The 21,329-nt window shown below is 39.8% G+C and overlaps 1 protein-coding gene across 2 annotated transcripts in view; it reads right to left on the reverse strand.

The window, feature by feature from the left end:
* Positions 1–2,816: 2,816 nt before the first annotated feature.
* LOC125463264 (sodium/hydrogen exchanger 3) overlaps positions 2,817–21,329 on the reverse strand; it is a 113,293-nt gene continuing 94,780 nt past the window's right edge. For both annotated transcript variants that reach the window (XM_048554329.2, XM_048554322.2), the window contains exons 9-17: positions 21,238–21,308; positions 20,444–20,573; positions 18,604–18,710; positions 17,036–17,165; positions 15,956–16,129; positions 12,686–12,752; positions 11,392–11,484; positions 9,956–10,196; positions 2,817–5,376 (exon numbers count right to left, since the gene is read on the reverse strand). In XM_048554329.2, the coding sequence (XP_048410286.1) occupies positions 5,373–5,376; positions 9,956–10,196; positions 11,392–11,484; positions 12,686–12,752; positions 15,956–16,129; positions 17,036–17,165; positions 18,604–18,710; positions 20,444–20,573; positions 21,238–21,308 (1,017 nt within the window). In that variant the 3' untranslated portion in view covers positions 2,817–5,372. The remainder of the gene's footprint in view (positions 5,377–9,955; positions 10,197–11,391; positions 11,485–12,685; positions 12,753–15,955; positions 16,130–17,035; positions 17,166–18,603; positions 18,711–20,443; positions 20,574–21,237; positions 21,309–21,329) is intronic.

The following is a 21,329-nucleotide window of genomic DNA, read 5'->3' on the forward strand; positions in this document are numbered from 1 at the left end:
ACAGCAGGTTAGGAAAATATGGTAAAGTAGGGGACAAAGGTTTAGACCAATTTAATAATTGGAATTTAGGGTGGAAATGTCATCAAAAGGTTCCAATGTTCAAGTGCTTTTCACATAACTGGCAGGCACAGGTAGATGACTATCCTAAGATTAAATTAGGAGAAGACAAACAAGAATCAATAGGGAACCAGCGATTTGGGGAGCAGGGAGCAATGAGGGGGCTTGTGTGGGAGAGGAGCAAGACAGCGGACAGTAAAAACCAAAGAACTGCGGATGCTGTAAATCAGGATCAAAAACAGAAGTTGCTGGAAATGTTCAGCATGACTCAACATCTGAGAAGAGGAAAAATCAGAGTTAACGTTTTGGATTTGGTGACCTTCCCGAGAACTGGAGACAATTCTGAGAACAATGGATCGCTCTTGCATGCTGCAACCCAATTTAAGGCTGATCCCTCAGACCTCAGCAGCAGTGCGAGTTCTCTGAAATTCTGGTAACGTAGTGGTAATGTTGTTGGTCTACCAGTTTAGATGCTAGGCTAGTCGTCTGGATTCAGAATTTCAACACAGCAATTGGTAGAAATTAAATTTAAGTTCATGAACTATAGAATGCACCGGTGATGGTGACCATGAAACGATGATAGATCGTTGTTATTAAAAACACATCTGGTTCACAAATGTTCTGTAGACAAGTGAATTTCCAAAATGGTTGACTCTTAACTGCTCCTGGAAGTTGCCTAGGTTAGCCTAGCAAGCCAATCAGTTCAAGAGCTAGTAGGGATGGGCAACAAATTGCTGGTCTTCCCAGCAAATCCCACATCCATGGGTGGAAAAGAGTCAGTGGGTTATAGTCACTGTTGAAGCAGACTGCTTACCTTGGGTCTTAAGTAAAAAGAATCATATGGGGTCTTACAAAATACAAGTGATCTGCAGATATTGTTGGGAAGGTAGGAATTCATTGACCAGCAAACAGCTCCTCTTTGTTCCTTGTAGCCTGCACCTCTCCCCACCCACTAGGGAACCACCTCCAAACAGCTTGATCCCTCATTATGCTAACAAAATATTAATGGCCCAGGACATTAATAATACAGATGAGCTGCCCATTCCCCTTCAATCGACTGCAGTCTACCAGCCCACCTGCTTTCTAGGCATTTTCCTCAGGGCTGAGCATTTCCCAGCCATAGCATCACACATGCCACATGCTAAATTCCTGCTCAGTGAAAGAAATTTAAACTAAAGTGTATTGTTCACTCTGCCACGAGAAGGTGTCGTGAAACTCGAAAGGATTCAGGAAATATTTACAAGGCTGACATCAGGGGTTGAAGTGTTTGAGCTATACAGCAAGGCCGGGTGGGACTATTTTCCCCACACTGTCAGAGGCTAAGAGATGACCTTATAGAAATTTCTAAACTCATGAAGAGCATAGATAACGTGAATAGACGAGGTCCTTTACCCCCAGGGTGGGAGAGTCCAAAACTAGAGGGCATTGGTTTAAAGGGAAAAGACGACTGGGGTGGGGGGGGGGGGTATTTAAAAAGGGATTTAAGGGGCAACTTTTTCACACAGAGGATGGTGTGTATGGAATGAGCTGCCAGAGGAAATGGTGGAGACTGGTACAATTATAAAACATTTGAAAGGCATCTGGATGGTTACATGAATAGGAAGCATTTAGGAGGGATATGAGCCAAATGGAACTAAATTAATTTAGGATATTTGGTCAACATGGCCAAGCTGGCCATCTTTAATACTCAAAATGTTAACATGTTTCTCTCTCCCCACAGATACTGCCAGATGTAGTTCTAACAAATGCAGCTTGCTGCTTTTGTTCACAAAGAATTAAACAGATTGGGGCTCTTGAGGCATAGTGGTGCTGTTCCTACTCCTGAGCCAGGAGAGCCAGGTTCAAGTTCAAACTGCTCCAGAGGTATGTTACCACATCTGAGTAGGTTGATTAGAAAATTCCAGAAGAGTTGAATTGAGGAACCAGAACAAAATGGGGCCAGTCACACCTCTGCGAGTGTTCAATGTACCAACTTCAAAATGACAGAGTAACACAAGAGAAAAGATGTAGGCAAATTACCAGAGAAGTGCAGAGGTAATAGGGTTGCAATTCTTGCAGATTTCAATTAATATTAACTGGGATAAATTCAGTTTTGAAAAAAGTGTGCAATACTGCATTCAGGAGATTTTTAAGTCAGAATATGCCAGAAATAGAAGACAAACTTAGAGGCTTTGGGGTTTTCAGGAATTAACTTAAGCATGTTGGAACAGTACAAGTGACAGAGGATTTTACAGATTGTGATCACAATTCAATTAAATTTCAAGGAATTAAAGAAACAGACAGACCGACAAGGAGCAAAGAATTCCTAGCTGGGTAGAAAGTCAATTCTAATAAAACGATGTGGATTGGAAAAAAAGCTGTTCCAACCAAGTTTCACAACTATACAACATCGTTCACATCCTCAGGACATTCCACCTCGCTTGGTAGTGAAATATGGTGTTTAAATGTAACCATAGTTATACAGATTATTAGTTGTAAGCCAAATTTCACAACTATTGACAAAGAACCAGTTCATGCATTTCGGTGAAAAGATGAAATGTTGACCAAGATAACTACCCGGCTCCTTGCCAATCAAAGTGCCAGAAACATTTGCACAGCCAAAGGAAAAGGCGGACAGAACATTCAGAGAGTGAGATCGTGAGATGGAGACCGACTGAAAAGTTAGTATACCCAAGGAGCCACTTGCAATTTTATTCGTTTAAAAAAAAATGCACCATTTCCTTTTAAAATTTTATTTTAAAATAGATTTTCAACTCCGACATAACAGTAAAACTTTGAACATGATACATGATATTAAAAATTAGTAAATAAAACATTTGGAAGACATTAAATAGACTTAGATGATAGAGTGTACAGTTCACATTAGCAGACGAGAGACATAATAATGTCAAATTTGTATCAGATACACACTTGATTGGCTGCCTGAAGAAAACAGGGTAAGAAACAAGATTAGTGTACCCTGCAAAACCCTCAATGTAGCCAATAATTATACCCGCCCAATAAATCAGCGTCCAATAATTCAGCCTGTTGAAACTTGTTACTCAGAGGGTTTAAAAATATTGAGGTTCAGAGAAGCACCCTTTATCCAGATAGCATCTATTGTCAAATAAAATGGAGAGAAGGGTGAAATGAAAACATGAAAAAAAAAGTAAAACAACTGGCATACAAAAATGCACCTTAGGGAACTCTTAGTGCCTGGTTATATGGTAGGTATGGTCAAGGCCAGGGATCAATAGTATACTTCATAGGAGATTGAAAAAAAGGATAATTCACAACTTGAATCTCAATATCAATAACCTAAAAAGCAGAATTTCTTAGATCAGCATTCTGCTGCATTGTAATGCTGTTATGACTGAAAGCAAAGAAACTCAGGTTGATGTCTAAAAGGAAGTAATTGCTTTTGTCTTTTTATAAAATATTAAATCTACAACCATATGGCTTGCATTATTTACTGAAGATCTATGGCGATTTGGAAGAGTGAAGGGAATGGAGGAGGCAAATGGCATGCACTGATCAACAAATCAGCAAGTCCTTTTCTCTATCCCTGCTGCTTAAGTTAGCAGCTGTGCGTTGACCTTTGCTATGATCCTAATTAATGTTGGCAGCTTTTGTCACTTGTTCCCGGTTTGATCAATTTTAATCACGATGCGCTAAATCAGAGCCTGTTCATTCTCAATCCTAGAATGGGAATTGGTTTTTCCTGAGTGTAGGTTAAGCAAGGCAGATTCGAAACTGACATTTGGAAGACAAATAATTGTAGCCAGTCTTAGTTTGATTGGCTCTTTCTCTAAATGTTTTAGAGAGAAAAGCCACAACCCTGCCCCAGGTCAGCTATCAAGAACTCACTTGTTTAATTTTGGAACACGTGTACTCAGAAAAAGATATTTGGGTTCCTAGTGAAGTGTGGGAATAAATTTGGGGGGGGGAGGGGCGCAGCGGTAATGGAGTACTCTCAGTACTCGACATGATCTATTGCACATCCACAAGAATATGCCCTTATGTATTGCAAAAGGCATACTTAAATGCTCATCCAGTCTAGACAAAGCATTCAAACCCTGATTGCATTAAAAAGACTCCTTCTTAACCTATGTTCTACCAATATGACTCCTGTTGGACTTTGTGAAGGCTGTCAGGCAAAAGGTCAGCTGTAGCCTCATAATGGAAATATGCATCTTCCGACAGTGTCTCATGCTTTTTGCACATACTCTGACACCGACAATGTTAATATTAAACCTCAATCTCCAGCACAGGTTGTCAGATTTACAAGTATTTATCTGACAATATGATCTGTGCTTCAGAAACATTTAGGCATCTTTGACCTCCAGTTCCCAGGTGGCCCACTGGCTCAGGTAACCTTCACACCTCATTATTTTTTACAACACATCAATGACTATTATGTACCTATTTCTTTCTTTTATTAAAAAAATTAAACAGGTATGACAATATGAACTGTAACAAAAAACTTACAACAAAATATCTAAAAATATAAATTGGAGAAGGAAAAATCCATATCAGCCAACTTCCCACAAACATTAAAACCTGCATTTGTGTGATTGGAACAAGATTTCCTCCTCTAACCCTGTTGATTCCTGTAGATGCATAGAGAACCATAGGTATTATTTCTATCCCATTTAAAATGCTTAGCAGAGCTACACCAATTCTCCCTCTAAAATCTTAAGAGATCGCAGTAGTCCACTTCAGTGCCTGTACAAGAAACACATTTTCTGGCAATGTGCCACATAATCAGATGATGTCCAGCTCACTGATTCTATTGCTGGTGAAGCAGAGCACAAGTGTGCTTAAAACAATGTTCCTTCTCATTCTAAGAAACTGAGACAAAAGACTAAGAGAGACCCAAGTTCCAGAGAGCTGGATAACACAAAAAGCTTGTACCAGTAAAAAGATTGCGAAGGCTATGCCCATTAAGTTTCCTCATTCACCAATGGTTTCTGTTCTTCCACCCTCAGTTCCTTCCAGCATCTCAGCCTATTGCACATTCACAGCAAGTTCTTTGATGCTGAGCCAAGTAGATGATCTTCATTAAGCTTTGCTGAAAATATCAATAGTTGCTTTGAAAATAATTTCAACAGAGATTGCTTTCGATGTGGCTGCTATCCTTAAATGGATTTGGGAATCTACATTTTTCTGTAAAGAATAGCTCTTGATAACATGCTGCCTGGAGATAAGATCAGAAAATCCAAGAGGGTTTCTCGGAGCAAAGATCACCTTCGCATTCTTTGCCTTTTTTTTGGAAAGTTGCTTCTTATCCAACGTGGAAGGGCTCAGTCATGGAGGACAACTTCAGATTGATTTAGTTACCTGCAAAACCAGAAAGCCAGCCAGTCTATGAGCACAAGATGCAATAATTACTTGTTTAAAGACTTAGTATCATATCATTCTGTTCAAAATCATACTTCAGTCTTGACACAAAACAGTAGTACAACATTAAGGAGTAACTTAGCAAAAAGATAGAAAACATTTACATTTGAGAGAGAAACTGTCTACTGTCCAATTCCTCAAGAATGCCCTCAGATAATTTAGTTTATTTATTTTTATTGGATAAATAGCAAACAGTTATTGGTCACCGATGGCATTTTTCTCCCCCTCAAGAACAGGAAAAATATTAAAAGTAGTAATGTAACAAAGATTCGAATTTACAGGCCAAATGGCCATTATCTGGAGGCAAGAGCTTTTAACCAGAGACTCAGGATACCTCAGACAATGCACAACCTATAGGGCATTCACAAGGTGGTGTCGCAAACTCACAGGGTCAAGTGGCCTACTTCTGCTCATAATTTGTGCACTCATATGTACGTTCACAAGACTGCACCACATTAATCGTATTCTGTAATAGAAACTTAGCTCACTTGACAAAAATATTCCATTTTCCATTAATATGGTACAATCGAGAGGAGATTTAAATGTTGGGGCAGTATTCTCGCATGACCCAGTTATCAGACAGCAAAAACAAAAACCTTTATTCCAAGCTTCTGGTTAGTAATTTACTTTGATCAAAAGTATGGATAATCATAAGCAGCAATCTAAGAGGACTAGGAAGTTACAAATAAGCTTAACTGAACTTAAAAGCAGCAATAAATCACATATGTCAGGATTAAAATTTATAAGGTGGAATTAAAAGTAATTTCACATATTTTAGTTTGGTTCAAGCGTGTGTTTTTAAAAAAGTTGTATCTGCATCACTGTCTTGTAAATTTTTTGAACCAAGAGTAACATTATTGCTGCGACATTCAGCCTAAAGAGGGAACAAATAGGAAAAAAGCCACAAAAAAAAGGAGCAAGGGAGTTTCTTTTTCCAATTAAACAAAGGAGTCAAACAATAACACAAATGGTAGAAAACAAAATCCATTCATAGGAATTTCAGCAAATCATAACCAAGGCAAACAAACAGGACATTCAACCTGGGACTTTAATAAATCTCAGTGCAGAGACTCAAGATAGGAAAGGTGGTGATGCGAGAAAAAGCTGGAAGATGCAATTCCCATGACCCAAAAGAAATGGTGAGATTATGTGCACTGGTGACCGTGTGCAGGAATATCTATTCTAGTTAGAGGTTTCCCCTTTAATTCAATTGCAGGCAGCCAGCACCAGTATTTTACATTTTACACAGTCATTGCATGCACCAGATGCACAGTGCACCCCTCCTCCATAACTGCCATCGGTCCAAACACTCTGAAATCTACTACTATAGCAGTATGATATGTCCATTCTCTAAATCATCCCATATTATAGATACAAAAGGAGATTAGCAATTGGTGTCAAAATATATGAGCATTTTATTCAATAGTTCTGATTGGGTGAAATGAGCTTAAGCTGTCAAAACCTTGAACCTAAGGAGGGGCTGGCACTGGAGAAGGTTCAGGACTCTGTTCTGTCACAAGCTGGATTCCATTCCGTATGCCTACTCTCAGCGCCACATGGATGAACATCAACTGGTGATGTGTTAGTCACTTCTAGTATTTGGATAGTGGATGGGAAAAATGTAAAACAAAACCGTGCATTACAACACTGCATAAGAATCTGGAAGGCATCCCCTGTGTTCCATTAATATCCCGTTTATCACTGCCCAAAATTAAAATTTAAAAATATGCTCAAGCACAACCACAAACTGTTGTCAGAAAAATCCGAATGAGGGAGAAATGAGAAAGTTAGGTGAAAGAATAAAAGCAGCACATGAACTTCAACATCACAACACTGTTCTGTAGATTCAGGCCAGTTAGCCACTGGCAAAAACTGCCAATGAAACAGCAGCATATGGCTCATAAATAATAGTCAGTAATAGTCATTTGGTAGTACAGAACCAGAGAATTGCAGGAAGAGAGATAGGTTAGGACGAAACTTTTCATCTTGCCCTTATCAGGACAATTCACAAGAAATAAACTGAAAAAGTGACATTTGTACTGTATGTAAACACATTTGGTCGGTCAATTGCTTCAGATGTGCGGTCATTGAGAATGTACCAGTTAATGACAACAGACAGTTAACAGTTAAAGTTTAATTTTTAAACCAGACGTTTTAACTGACTGGTCAAGGCATTTCCCGGAGAAATGAATCAGAGTGGCTGTCACCTATTTTGTCACATTGAAACATGTGTTGTTGTTATTTCTGTCTGTAAAGAACAGAATAGTATGGGTTAATGTACATAGCTCCCAGTACACACAAATGCACCACACTGCAAATCCAGCTGACAATCCTGAACTGGTCGTCAGTATATATTTTTACACACAGGATTATTTAGCCTAATTCTCCAATCACAACAAAGCTAATGTTGGTCACTTGATTTGCAAACACAGGCAGTTGGGTACAGTCAGTATGTTGCTTGTTGTGAGCTGGTAAAGGAATGTGTTGTCAGCCAATCTTTGGTATGTCTTGCCTATATACTTGGTATTACACTGGCACTGAAATTCATAAACCATACTCATTTCAGACCTAGGCAGGATGGCTTTTTGGCTTGACCGCAGCAGAATGCAAAGTACTGGGCTAATGGTAAGATTCTTGGTCCGGAAGGCAAAGTACAGGGCTAATGATAACATTCTTGGTATTGCAGATGAGCAGAGAGATCTCTGTGTTCATATACACAGATCCTTGAAAGTTGCCACCCAGGTTGACAGGGCTGTTAAGGCGGCATACAGTGTTTTAGCTTTTATTAATAGAGGGATAGAGTTCCAGAACCAAGAGGTTATGGTGAAGCTGTACAAAACTTTGGTGGGGCTGCACTTGGAGTGTTGTGTACGGTTCTGGTCACTGCATTATAAGAAGAACGTGGAAGCTTTGGAAAGGGTGCAGAGGAGATTTACTAGGATGTTGCCTGGTATGGAGGGAAGGTCTTACGAGGAAAGGCTGAGGGACTTGAGGCTGTTTTCGTTAGAGACAAGAACGTTGAGAGGTGACTTAATTGAGACATATAAAGTAATCAGAGGGTTAGATAGGTGGGTAGGGAGAGCCTTTTTCCTAGGATGGTGACGGCGAGCACGCGGGGGCATAGCTTTAAATTGAGGTGTGAAAGATATAGGACAGATGTCAGAGGTAGTTTCTTTACTCAGAGGGAATGGAACGCTGTAATGTGCTGTAATGTTCTATGTTCTAATCTGTATCACGCATGCTGCTGCGGCAAAATAGCTGCATGAAACAGTTAGATTCACCTGTTGCCGATACTTCAAGACAAAAGGAACCTTTTCCAAAAATAGCTCAAACTCGATCATCACAATCATTTGTGTACTCAATGTCACAGGGAACTGGTCAGAGTAAGAAAAAGAGATAGTAGGAAACAGACCAGAGCTAGTGATTCACAACCAGTTTCTTCCTACACTGATTCGAAAACTCAGGATTAACCATCAGCAGGTTAAACCAGCAAAGGACCTACCCTGAGGTATAGCATATATGACACGACATGATCCACTGCTTTAATAAAATTAATATTCATTTATTAAACCTTTTCTTCATATTTGTACCTTATCATCCCAGTCAGTACTCAAGCAAATCCTTTTGAACCCTCCATTAAAGTTCTGAAATAACATGGAGCTAAAATATGCAAACAATCCTCCAACTAAGGTATATTTGTCCTCACTAGTACATTTCCAGTTTGATATCCTACACCTCCCATCATGAAAGCCAGTCTTGTCTTAGTATAAAAACAATACTTTGAGTGGGTCTTAAAAACAGCAAGTACTGGAGAAACTCAGCAGGTATGCCAGAGTCTCTGAAGAAAGATCATTTCAAAATATTTCAACCCTCCAACATCAGACAGCCTTCCCTCATGTACAGTGTAAAACAAACAAACATTCTTACTGAAGTTGACATACCAAAAATGTTTGAAGCTTATTCTACTTAGGTTCCTATAGCTTCAATTTCTCTGAACTAATTTACTAAGCCTCCTATTGTGACACAACTCTTCCAGCCTTTATCCAAATCACATGTATTTACAGTGAGTAGAATCTTCCAGAACACAGCCAAATGGGATACCTCTGCCCATATACATTTGAAAGATTGCATTTTCCTCCATTTCAGATTGAAAGTTTGAACGAGAGACTATCTTTCCCCTATTTTCAACATGCCATAAACTTCTCCAACAGTGTCTGCAACCCATATTTTGCCAAAGCTTATAAGCACTATATTTATTGTTTCTCCTCTAGTCACCACTTCAACAGACAGCCAGGTTGATTGTGCTCAATCTTCCTTCCTGAAATCATTGGCAGCTACTTCTCATTTTTGTTTTCCTGCACCCAAGGTAAGTTTGTTTTTAATTCCATGGAAACAAAACCTCAAAATTCTCAATTTCTGAAAACATGTTGATGGGGACCCACTTTTAGGCAGTTTTGGAGGAGAAAAGGTTGGTTTTGTTTGGGCAGCAAAAAAGAATAAAGGTGAATGATCTCATTACATTGCTGATTCGGGCAAGAAAGACAATGGATGCTCATCAGGGATGTCCGCTAGCAAAAATGAATCAATGGATCGATTGCTGAGTTGCAAAGGCGTGAGGCGTCGGAAATTGGTGGGACTCCTTGGAAGCTGTAAGCGTGCCCTCTGGGATGGAATTACTGTTTCTTCATTGGACATCCACGGTGGAGTCATTTGGAAAGTAGAATTATCTTCCTCAGTGGAAAAGCTTGGGTTATCGATCCCTGCAGGAACGATTTAATATTACAAAACAAGAATTAGTTGATATAATTACAGAAAGGTTCACAAACAGATAAGCACATGAAAAATATCCAATCTTAGATCAATAACTGAAATAATTGCACAGGGGATGGCATCCAAGTCACCCTTTATTTGTGCACAGTACACTGGCTGTGGTCAGCCAGCTCGGAGTCAGTTCCATAAACTGAAGAGATTCTAAATCCCGTTTATATTTTTCTTCTCTGTATTACCTCCCCTGTCTACATTGGTCAGCCAGACTTTCCTGATTAGAGACATTAACTGGGGTCAATCTAGGATCTCAGTCAAAACAATCCTCCTAGTTCCAATCATCACATTAACAAACACTGCAAAATGTAAGAATTGAAGCAAAAAGAGATAGTGCAGCTGTAATAAAAAGTAGGATTTTGAGGCTACCCCAATTTTTCTTCGAAAGGAGCCATCATTAGGTTATGGAAAACAATCCAGAATTTCTAGGTGCACAAAGGATGTTCAAAACATTGTTCAACATTTATACTGACTACAGAGTTATGGAACCGTACTATGAAGCATCTCATGGTGCAACTGTTAGAATATGCCAAGGTAATTCCAGGGTATATATATGCAACATCCAAGAGTTCAAGGGAGGCTTTTAAAACAAAAAGGCTCAAATCTTTGTACCAGCAAATTAGGGCAGCACCTTTTTTCTTTGTAGATGCTGCCTAACCTGCTGAACGATGACAGCATTTTCTGTCCTATTCTGTTTGTTTTATCAACAAAAACCTCCAAGATCAGAAACATCGCATCAGAGGCCAGTGTTGTCCTAAACCAACATCTACCTTTGACAAGATATTCTTCAAGTAGTATCCAGAACTGGGAATCCTGGAGCTTTCTCCTCCCTTACGAAACAATGTTGGAGGTTGCTGGAATGCCAGTACACTGGCTCCAAGATTAGACAGCTTAGTCCAGACCAAAGTTTCAACCCAAGGCCCATTTTAAAGCTCTTTATGTTGGCATTTTGCAATGCAAGTATAATGTTGATGCAAGAGTGTGTTTCAGCTCTAATAAATGGACCCAATTTGAAGATGCAAAACCCTCTGTAGGAGGCTGCTCATACCAACTAGAGTTTCTGAGTCTTACTTTTAGATTTCAATATATTTAATAGAAACATCCAGTCACCAATGGATCAGCAAGACATCTTACCAGCTCTTGCTTCATCCGGATTATTACTGTCAGGTGTAATGAGGAAATTAATTCCTCCATCTGATGGATCATATTGATCCTCGACATCAGAATCTGGATAAAAAGAAAGGAAAAATCTCTTAAATACAGCAACATGCAGAAAGTTTCACTGTCACCTTTTGGCAGGCAAGATTGATTTAAACCCAGACTAATGGTATAAGAGAGATGTTTCCATTAACTTTTCATAAAAGCTCACAACTAAAATAAAAGGTTTACACAGAGTCAACCAAGCTGCTATAACAGAACATGGTGCTGAACTGGTAAATAGAAGTTAATTATTTTCTTCCTCACTTTGATCAATTAAAAGTCAGAATGGCCATGTGGAAACAGGAATTGTCAGTGCCCTAGCAGACTTCCTTGGTTGGCGGTGGGGCGGGGGGGGGAAGCGGTGGAGGACACAGAGGGTCAGTGTTTGTTCATCATATGCTTGAATGCTTGAATGCTTACAAATGGCTTTTATATGGTGGTGATCTACTAGAGAGTAGAGAGACCATCATTCCATTCTCAAGTTCACACCAGTGCCTTTACTAAACCTTCCACTATTTAGCCCAGGGACTGGTGATCACTTTAGTGCCCTAAAAACACCTGGAGATTTGGTAAAGAGCAGGAGCCCAAGGAACTCGTTTCTCAGGGGTTTCAGCTTGGAAGGGCTGTCACTGCAGGATTTCAGGCGAGTTCAAAGACAAAAGGCATGTTTTATGGAGTTAGGCCACAGATCAGTCACGATCTCATCGAACGGCAGATCAGGATTGAGGGGCTGTATCACGTAGTCTTGTTCCTAGTTCAACACCTCAGGAGGATGTGGGGTCAAAAGTGAAAAGGCTTCACAAGTTTAAGTAATGAGTACTAGAACGGAATCAGCCAGACATCCTCCTGTTGTGGTCACTTGTCAATTATAATTGGGTCTGTTGTGCTTACAGTAGGAATTGTAATGAATAAGCATGGAACCTCAGGAAGATGAGCAGAGGTTGGGGGAGATGGAGATGACAACGGGAAAAATAGACAGGGTTCCTTTTATTGGTTACAACTAACAATCCCTCCATTGCAAGCAAAACCACAGTTATTCAGATGAACCATCTTTTCCAAGGCCACATCAGCCTCAAGGACGCACACTCTCTGAATTCCCTTAAAAGTGACAAGTTGGCCAAGGAATCTAACATGACCAGCCACCTTTGCAAATGCGACCCAAGCAGTCAGGAGAGGGGGGCACAAAGCAAGCTTAAAAATGAGGAAGGAAGTAAATGTTTGAAATTACCTTTATTAACGTGGAAAGAAACAGAATATGTCGGAAGCTTTCCATTTGACATTGCACCACTGTGTTTCTGAAAGAAAATCAGGACAGCCAAAGTACAGATTAAAGGGAAAAATAACTTTATTTTAGCAAGTTTTAGCAATTTTTCATTGTTCATTTGAAAAAGTAACCACAGCAACTATAACTTAAGTTTTAGCTAACCTTATCACTTAAATGCAAAAGGCAATCAATTGCTTTTATTCCCTCTTCATGAAAAAGGAGGCAGGTCATAGTTATGGCACAGGAGGAGGCCATTTGGCCCATCTTTCCACAATGGCTTTTCGAATGAGTTTTACAGCCTACTGTTAATCGCTTGCTTTCTTCCCCCATACCCTTGTAAATCATTTTTATTCACAGAAGACCGTGGAGATAAAATGAGCTTTATAATCATTGTGGAAATGTGATTTAGACAAAGACTTTTCAGTACAGATGATGGAAAATATGACCAAAAAGAGGCAAGTATAGATTTGTCTTGCATCCTATAAAGGCACTCTGAGGTTAATCTCCAAAGCCAACTGAAGGCATAGCCACCATTGGAGAAAACAATTACAATCAAGACTATGCCAGAGAACCAGGATGACGTTAGGGATTCAAAAAGAAGGATAAAAGTTTCAAAATCTAGGTGCTGCTCAACTTTTGGTTGGGTGGAGTGCTGAGGAAGGAAGAATATACAGGATATTAGTGACAGTTTGAATGAGGTGAAGTCTTAAACCGTTTAAGGGATGGGAGGCTAATGAGGAATGCCAAGTTTGGACATAAGGAATATGTTGGGCTGCTGGTTTCAGCCACAGATGAGCCGAAACAGAGATGGGGGTTCATGATCTAAAACTCAATCACGTCAGGGATTGATCAACTCGGTGCGACTGTTTAATTAAAATATTAAAAACGCATTACAAAGTACAAAAACGGGCATGATAGCAAACCAACAGATGCATGTGCGCAGTTTGCGGAACAACTGGCAAGCAGAGTTACAAAATTGTGTATACATGGGAGATGGAATCCTCAACAGGCAAACTCTCTCAAAAGGCAAGGTATACATGCAGTCAGGAAAAGGAGGGTGGCAGCCAAATTCAGGCAATGCTGCAAAAGTGAACTGAAAATAAGTGCTTGCAACAGTGGCTTGCTTGCGATCAGAAGCTAAATTCAGCAAACATGATACCAAATTTACAAACAGGAAAAAGATTTACTGGGAAGACAGGTGGAAAAAATGCCTAGGGAGCTGGGTTTGTGCCTGTGGTTTTCCACACTGGGGAGAATACTGCTGCTCATCCGACAGCGATGTTAGACAAGCAGTCTGATAAATTAGGGATGGTAATATAGCGGAGAGAAGGAATGAGCAGGCAATTGGGCGCTGCAAGCGCACACAGAATGTGACCCTGCATTTGGATGACGGGGCTAAGGGGCATCACAGGAGAAGTTGGAGTGAGCCAAGTGTATGCAGGAATGAACAGCAAAAAAAGTCTTCTGCAGGCCTCTCTCTACTTGTGATGAGATGGATAGGAACGGACCCAAGTGAGCACAGCTCCACTCTTCCAGTTAAAAGTGAGAGGATCATGTTGGCAACCTTTTCAAAGATCATGTCGAAGGAAGAGACAAATATTTTCCAATCACCACAACCAAATAAGATGTCAATTGAGATCTTGGCAAGTGTAGCTTCAGCACTGTGGGCGGGACAAGCATCTGATGGCATTTCTCAGAAGGCCCTTACACCAATGACCCACAGAAGGTCAAGGCTGAAAGACAAAAGAATGAAAGAAGAACAAACACCCCAACTGTACTGTCGCAATTTTTGTTGCACATCAATTTACCGGAGAAGGAAAGTGAATACTTCTTCAACAGACACTGAATCAGGCTCTGATAGCAAGGGGTGGTCTGAATCAGGTTTAACTGTTGCTGTGCACAGCACCCAACAGTGAAGGAAATCCAGTAGTAAAACAAGCAGCAAGAACTGCTGGCTTATGGTACTGGGTACCACTTACAGCACTCCTTGTGGGTCAGGTGGAGTACATGCATCCGGTTCGTCTCTAGGAAGCCTATAGTGCCAACCTCCCTACATTAATCATTCTCATTCACAATTCTAACCAAATTCCCTTCTAATTCAACAATCTTCTGCTTTAACAATCTACAGGGAACATGTGCACGTGCTCTTCGCTACAGTTGTCTCTGCTCAGTAACCAGCCCGTTTGTCAATTTGACGAGCTGTCAATCTAGAACTGGAAGGAAAAATAATCATAACATCTGACTAAATTTCACAAACGACACCTCCTTTGTCTTACCACATTCCCATCTTTCCCATGTTCCCATAAACACTGGCGGCCTACATCTCAGGATTACAACATAAAAGAAGTGACCAATTGGCCCATCATTCCTGTGCTGGCTGTTTAGAAAGAAAACAGCATCTCCAAATGGATTCACTTCTCTGCTCTTTCCAGGTAATCCTATCATTTTCTTGCTTTGCTTTTTAATTCATAGGATAAGGGAATTTCTGGCTAGGCCAGCACTTATTGTCCCTCTAAACTGCCCAAAGTGCAGTTTAGAGTCAACAACATTACTGTAGGTGAAGTATCACATGTGAAGTCCAGACCAAGTAAGGAAGACAGACATAACAAGATATAGAGCTGGATGAACACAGCAGGCCAAGCAGCATCATAGCCAATTTTATCATTACTTACAAAGTAATTAAAATTACAGCTCTACAACTTGTTATCTCAGATTCTCCAGCATCTGCAGTTCCTACTGTCTCTGAAACAAGTAAGGAAGGCAGTTTCTTTCCCTGAAGAATATTAGCGAGCCAATGGGTTTTCCTGACAATCAACTATGGTCATCATTAGACCCTTATTTCCAGATCTTTCTTTCTCTAACTTGAATTCAAATTCCACTGTCCGCCATGGTGCAATTTGAACCCAGGTTCCCATAACATTACCTGTGTCAGCAATAATACTTTTTCTTTAGTTCTTTTCCCAATAAATTTGCTTACTTTTTAAATTACCCCATTGGCCTTTGAAAGTTATTTTTGAATAAGCTTTCCCTGTTTAGGCGGTGAATTCCAGTTCATTAAATTTAACAAAAATGACAGAGTCCCATTACTGCCCTTAAAATTCTGCCTGACTCTTCAAAGCCAAAATATACTTGCAGGATTCCATCTTAAAGTATCATTTACAAAAATGTAAAAATCAGCAATATTTGTTAAAAAAAATAAAATTTATGGAAAAGAAGTCTGCCATTTCAGCATACCTTTTTAGCTGCTCTTTCTTTCTTCAGGTTCCTAAGTTTCGAGCTGTAATTGTTTCCAATCTTGGTGGGTTTGAAATTTTCCAGTCTCTTTTTCATGGTACGCTGGAAGATCTCTTTATCTTGTTGTTCACCTTCACTGCGTGCCAGCTTGTGTCGGCTGTAATTAAGCCTGTACTTTAAAGAGACACCATTGGACCAGTGAATAAAGAGTGTGGCAGACGATTTCACTACCAGAGAATCACCTTCTCCTCCTACCTTATTGATTAGATAAAAGGATATTGACCCAAAAAAGAAGGAAAGGGAATTAAATAATTACAGCAGGCTCAAGCAACTCAATGGCTTACTCAAGTTGAATAACTCTTCAATCTCCAGCAAACCAGCCCATATTCAAAGTGAGACACATCATTAACACAAGGCAAAGTTTACTTTGCTCATTTGAGCTGACTTATACGTGGAATTAATCACTGTTGTCTGACACCTGGATGAATGCAAGGAAGAATACATAGATTCTACCCTCAAACCTTCTTATATTTTGTTATCTTATTGAGGTAACCCATCAGGGTTCTCTGGAATGAGCCATCCTATCGCTAGATAAACACATAAATCATCTAAACACAATTTAAAGAAAAAAAAATTACTCCAGATACCAAACAAATTTCAAAATTGAATCACTTGTCTAATTGTATCAAGGAAAAAGCTTTATTTATCCAAGTTTATGAGGCCACCTCCCTACTGGTTTCTGAAATATCCAGATTAATTAGGCTTTTATGTACATTTTACTTGCATAAAATGAAATAAAAAGTACATAAACAGCCTAATTAATATTTATTCAGATCAACCAGACAGCATCTTCCCATCCCTTTTTAAGCAGAGAGAGGAACAAAATTGTGAGCACCAAGTAACTAGAAATCAGGACAACAGACTTTATTTGCTTTGGCTTTGATCAAATGTAGGCAAAAAAATGTTTTAAACCAAAGTAGAAAGTAGTATCACAACCTGAGAATTTTGAATACTTCCCAATTTCAAAGAAAGGGAAGATATGCAAACAGATCACTAAATAGGATGCATACATTTCCTTACCCGTTTCCTGGGTTTGTACAGATGTTGCTGCAACATGTGGTGAGTGACTATTTCTTCTCGATCCTTTAAACTCCTCACTCTGTTCTCAACCGCTTGCATGTCCAGACATACCTCACTGGTACTCTTTCGCCTAGAGAAAGCGATGGATTTCATTACAAACACAGACCTCCCAAAATTGGAAGCCAACTCACCCAATGTTTGAGAGGTCAAGTCCCATTCCACTGGCTCCAGCAAATAATCAAGGCCAACATTACTAATATGGTAGTGTGAGGCCACAAGTCATTGGAGCAGATGTAGGCCCATCAAGCCGTCTTGCCATTCAATAAAATCACAGCTGATCTGATAAATCTTTCACTCATTTCCTGCCTTACCTCCCAAACCTTCAATTCACTATCAATTAAAAATCTGCCCACCGCAGCCTTGAATTGACTTAAATGAGCCAGTGCAATGACCCTTTGCAGTAAAGAATTCCACAGACTGGACTAGCTCAGAAGGAATTCCTCCCCATTTGTGTCTTAAATGGACAATCTCTTTGAAATTATTCCCTCTGTCCCTATACCCTTGCACAGAGGAAACAATCTCTCCACATCTACCGTGTCAAGCTGCTTAAAAATCTGTTTCACATTTCAATGAGTACGAGCCCAAACTACTCAATCTCTCCGAGAAAATCTCTCCATACCCAGAAACAACCTGGTGAGCCTTCTCTACACTGTTTCCAGTGCCAACATCTAACTTTTAGATAAGGAGGCCAAAATTGCTCATAGCATTCCAATGGTCTAGTACCTAGAATTGTCGTGCTATAACCTCACATTTAAACCTCCTTTTGTTTTGAAATACAGGCCAGCATTCTACTTGCTTTCCAGACTTTGACACTGGATGCTAGCATTTTGTGATTCATGTGCAAGGACCCTCAAATCTCTCTGTAATGCAGGGTTATTTTTTTAACCCCCCCAATTTAGTTCAGATTTTGCTCTTTCATTCTCCCTCCCAAATCGGTCAATCTCATGCTTTCCATCTGACATGTTTTTGCCCTCCCACTTAACCTATCCATATCCGACTGTAAACTTTATCTTCCTCACGACTTCCCTTCTCACCAAGAGAGCATTGCAAGCTTGAATTTAGCAACTTTAGATGACACATTAAACCAATAACCTGTGCGCTCAGGCAATTATCACCAATTTTTGAAGGGGGAGCTCTCTCACTGATGTGACCATTAACCTGCAAAACATCAGTAAACCAGATTAAATAGTCGTCAAAATCATGATGGATAGAGTAATACCCAAACAGCAAATTAGCTTTAGCATTTCGTACAATGCTTACACATCATAGGAACTTCGTTGGCTGTAACGCTGTTTGAGGTATCTGACCGTCATGAAGAAAGGTGTTATGTAAAAACGCAGTTCTTCTCTACATCAACTTAAAACTGCTCAGATATATTTTTAATCTGGCATATGTTTCAACAGTCCAGAGAAATATGTACTTTATAAAACAGCACTCTCCAAGTGAACATCCGGTGGTCAAATAATCTTCCTCTTTATGGCAACATTGTCCCATGGCTAATTACTTACAGCACAGCAGAGACAGAGGAGTCTACAACAGAGTGACGAGGTCCAGTGAAATCAACGTTAACATCACTACTTGAGCGAATAAAAGCCAAGGACCCCCTCCGTTCTCCCTAAGGAATTGAAAAGGTACTAAAGTTAGATATCAACTGTCAAAGGAATTGAAATAGTTCAACATACTTAGATACAGAAGGCAAGTCATGAATTACGTATTGAGAGTTTATCAGATGAACAGTAAATCACACTTAAGTCTGAAACATTAACTTCCTTCCCCACTCCACCCATCTGTTGTGTATTTCTGTGTGTCTGTCTGTCTGTCACTGGTTCAGATCCAGCCTATGAATGACAGCTGAAATACCATTTTCTGTGCTGTATCATTCTATTCTTCATCACCACTGTGACCAGGACTGATTCATAGAATGATCAGTCAGGTCCCATCATGCTGAGCCACAGCAAGTACATTGAAAACTTGAGATTTAATTGCACAATTCACAGACTTTTATTTTAAAATAAAAAAAGTTTGTTCATCACACACTGTAGTTATGCTGTCCAATTAAAACTAAATTTACTTTTTGAATAGGTCACACCAGTTCAAAATGCTTACTATCTGAAAAATTTAAAGCAATTCTACAGAAGATGATCAGAACATACATTTAAGTGAAACAAAGAGCTGGAAGCATATAATACTGCACACAATTAGTGTTGTACAAAATGGGGGGGGCGGGGCTGGCGGTGGTGGGGCAAGTATCAGAAGCAATGCTGTTTCCTCCCAAATCCAAACATTTGCACGTTAGGTGAATTGGCCATGTTAAATTGCCCATAGTGTGCAGGTTAGGTGGATTGGCAACTGGAAATGCAGCGTTACAGGAATACAGTGTTGACACAAATTATCGGAAGATTGGAAGAAGAAAGTAGGAGAAGATCCTCCTGGACAGATGGCTCAACAATGTCATTGTGAGAAAGCAAGATTCACGCTGGGCCAGGATGAAGCAAAAAAAGTCATAACAGTCAGATAAAACAAGAGCTGAGTCAGGATCAGCATACACAGGGTGAAGGGACATAAGCATCCCAAAAATATAACTAGATTTTCTTTCAGTTATGCAAGCAGGATGTTAAAAGGAAAGAACATCATGTTGAGAATATTATTGATCCACTTCAATCAGCAAAGTGTTGGGTTGGTCTTTTACTTGAATGTTTGAATGGGGGAAACAGTCAGAACATTACACAAAGATGGTAAAGACCCTTGTTTTTCAACATCAAATACATTAGCTGCTCTGCATTCAACATGCACTGGACAGTTCATCAACTGAACAGCTACATTGCAGCAAGTCACAGGTGGTCTCAGGGACGCCCATTTCCCTCATGTTTGTGCCAGCACCTTGGAAGAATTACCTAATAGTTCTACTCCCTTTTTATTCACTTCTTTACTCTACCTCCCCTCCCTGACTAACCACCCTCCAACGATTTTCTCAAGTGTATTTCCAATTTCCTTCTGAAACTACCATTCTATTTGCATCACACCCTTTCAGGTAATGCATATTAGATCACCACAATTTATTCCATCAATAAAGTTCTTATTCTCCTTAACTTCTTTTGCCAAATACTTCAATATCAGCTTTATTGTTGCTGATCCTCCTGCCAGTTTCTCCAGAGCTAACAATGAGGAACTATCAATTGTTTGAGATTTTGAACATCTCTAACAGAGCTTAAGAATCATATAAGATTTAATGTTTCCCTACAAATGTGATCTCTTTTAGACTACTTTACTGTCAGGCACACCAATGACCAGATACAATGCCCATCTTTTCTGCATCTGTGTAACTAATGGACCCACTGGGGAGATTACCTCAGACACGTAGCTGATGGCATCTTTCAAGTTCAACTCCCGGAAAACACTGAGGATCCTGTCCCGACTAACTTGTGCTGATTTCCTCATCATTATTTTGCTCAGGTACTTTCTATCAAAGTTTGTCCACCTGAAATAGAACACAAAAGAATGCATTTTATGTGAATTGACGAAATTGAGAGAATGTGGGTGTAGGGGCAATGAAGTGGCTCAGTGGTTAGCCCTGCTGCCTCACAGCACTAAGGACCCAGGTTCAATTCCACCCTCTGACAACCGTGCAAACTCCACACATTCTCCCCATGTCTACGTGGGTTTCCTTCACGTGCCCGTTTCCTCCCACATCCAAAGATCTGCAAGTTAGGTGGATTGGCCATGTTAAATTGCCTGGGGTGTCCAGGTTAGGTGGATTGGCAATGGAAAAAGCAGGGTAGCAGTATGGGTCTGGGTGGGATGCTCTGAGGAGGGTCAGTATGGGCTCAATGCGCCAAAGGCCTGCTTCCACATTGCCTGGGTTCTTTGAAAAACAAAAAAAAAATCTAAAATAAAAGACCATTTTGAGGAACATCATTGTTATGAAATCATACTTTGTGCTGTTAGAGGGGATGTCAGCTGGAGCATTTGAATTTTACTTTCAGTACTTGCACAAATCTAGCAAAGAACCAGATGAAGCATGATACAAGCGCATCTCCCAAAAGTGATAAAAATTGTTTGACCAAATAATGAATATTAACATAACATGCTAAAAATATTTACAGAACATTGAAAAACAAACTACTGCAAAAAAAGTCACGTACTTGTCACGAAGATAGTGGTGTCCAATTTGACCAGAGATGTCTTCTATTGCAGAAAGAATATGATCAAAAGCCTGAAAAAGAAGCAAGTTATT

The sequence above is a fragment of the Stegostoma tigrinum genome, chromosome 2, assembly GCF_030684315.1.
Source record: "Stegostoma tigrinum isolate sSteTig4 chromosome 2, sSteTig4.hap1, whole genome shotgun sequence".
NCBI classification, from domain to species: domain Eukaryota; kingdom Metazoa; phylum Chordata; class Chondrichthyes; order Orectolobiformes; family Stegostomatidae; genus Stegostoma; species Stegostoma tigrinum.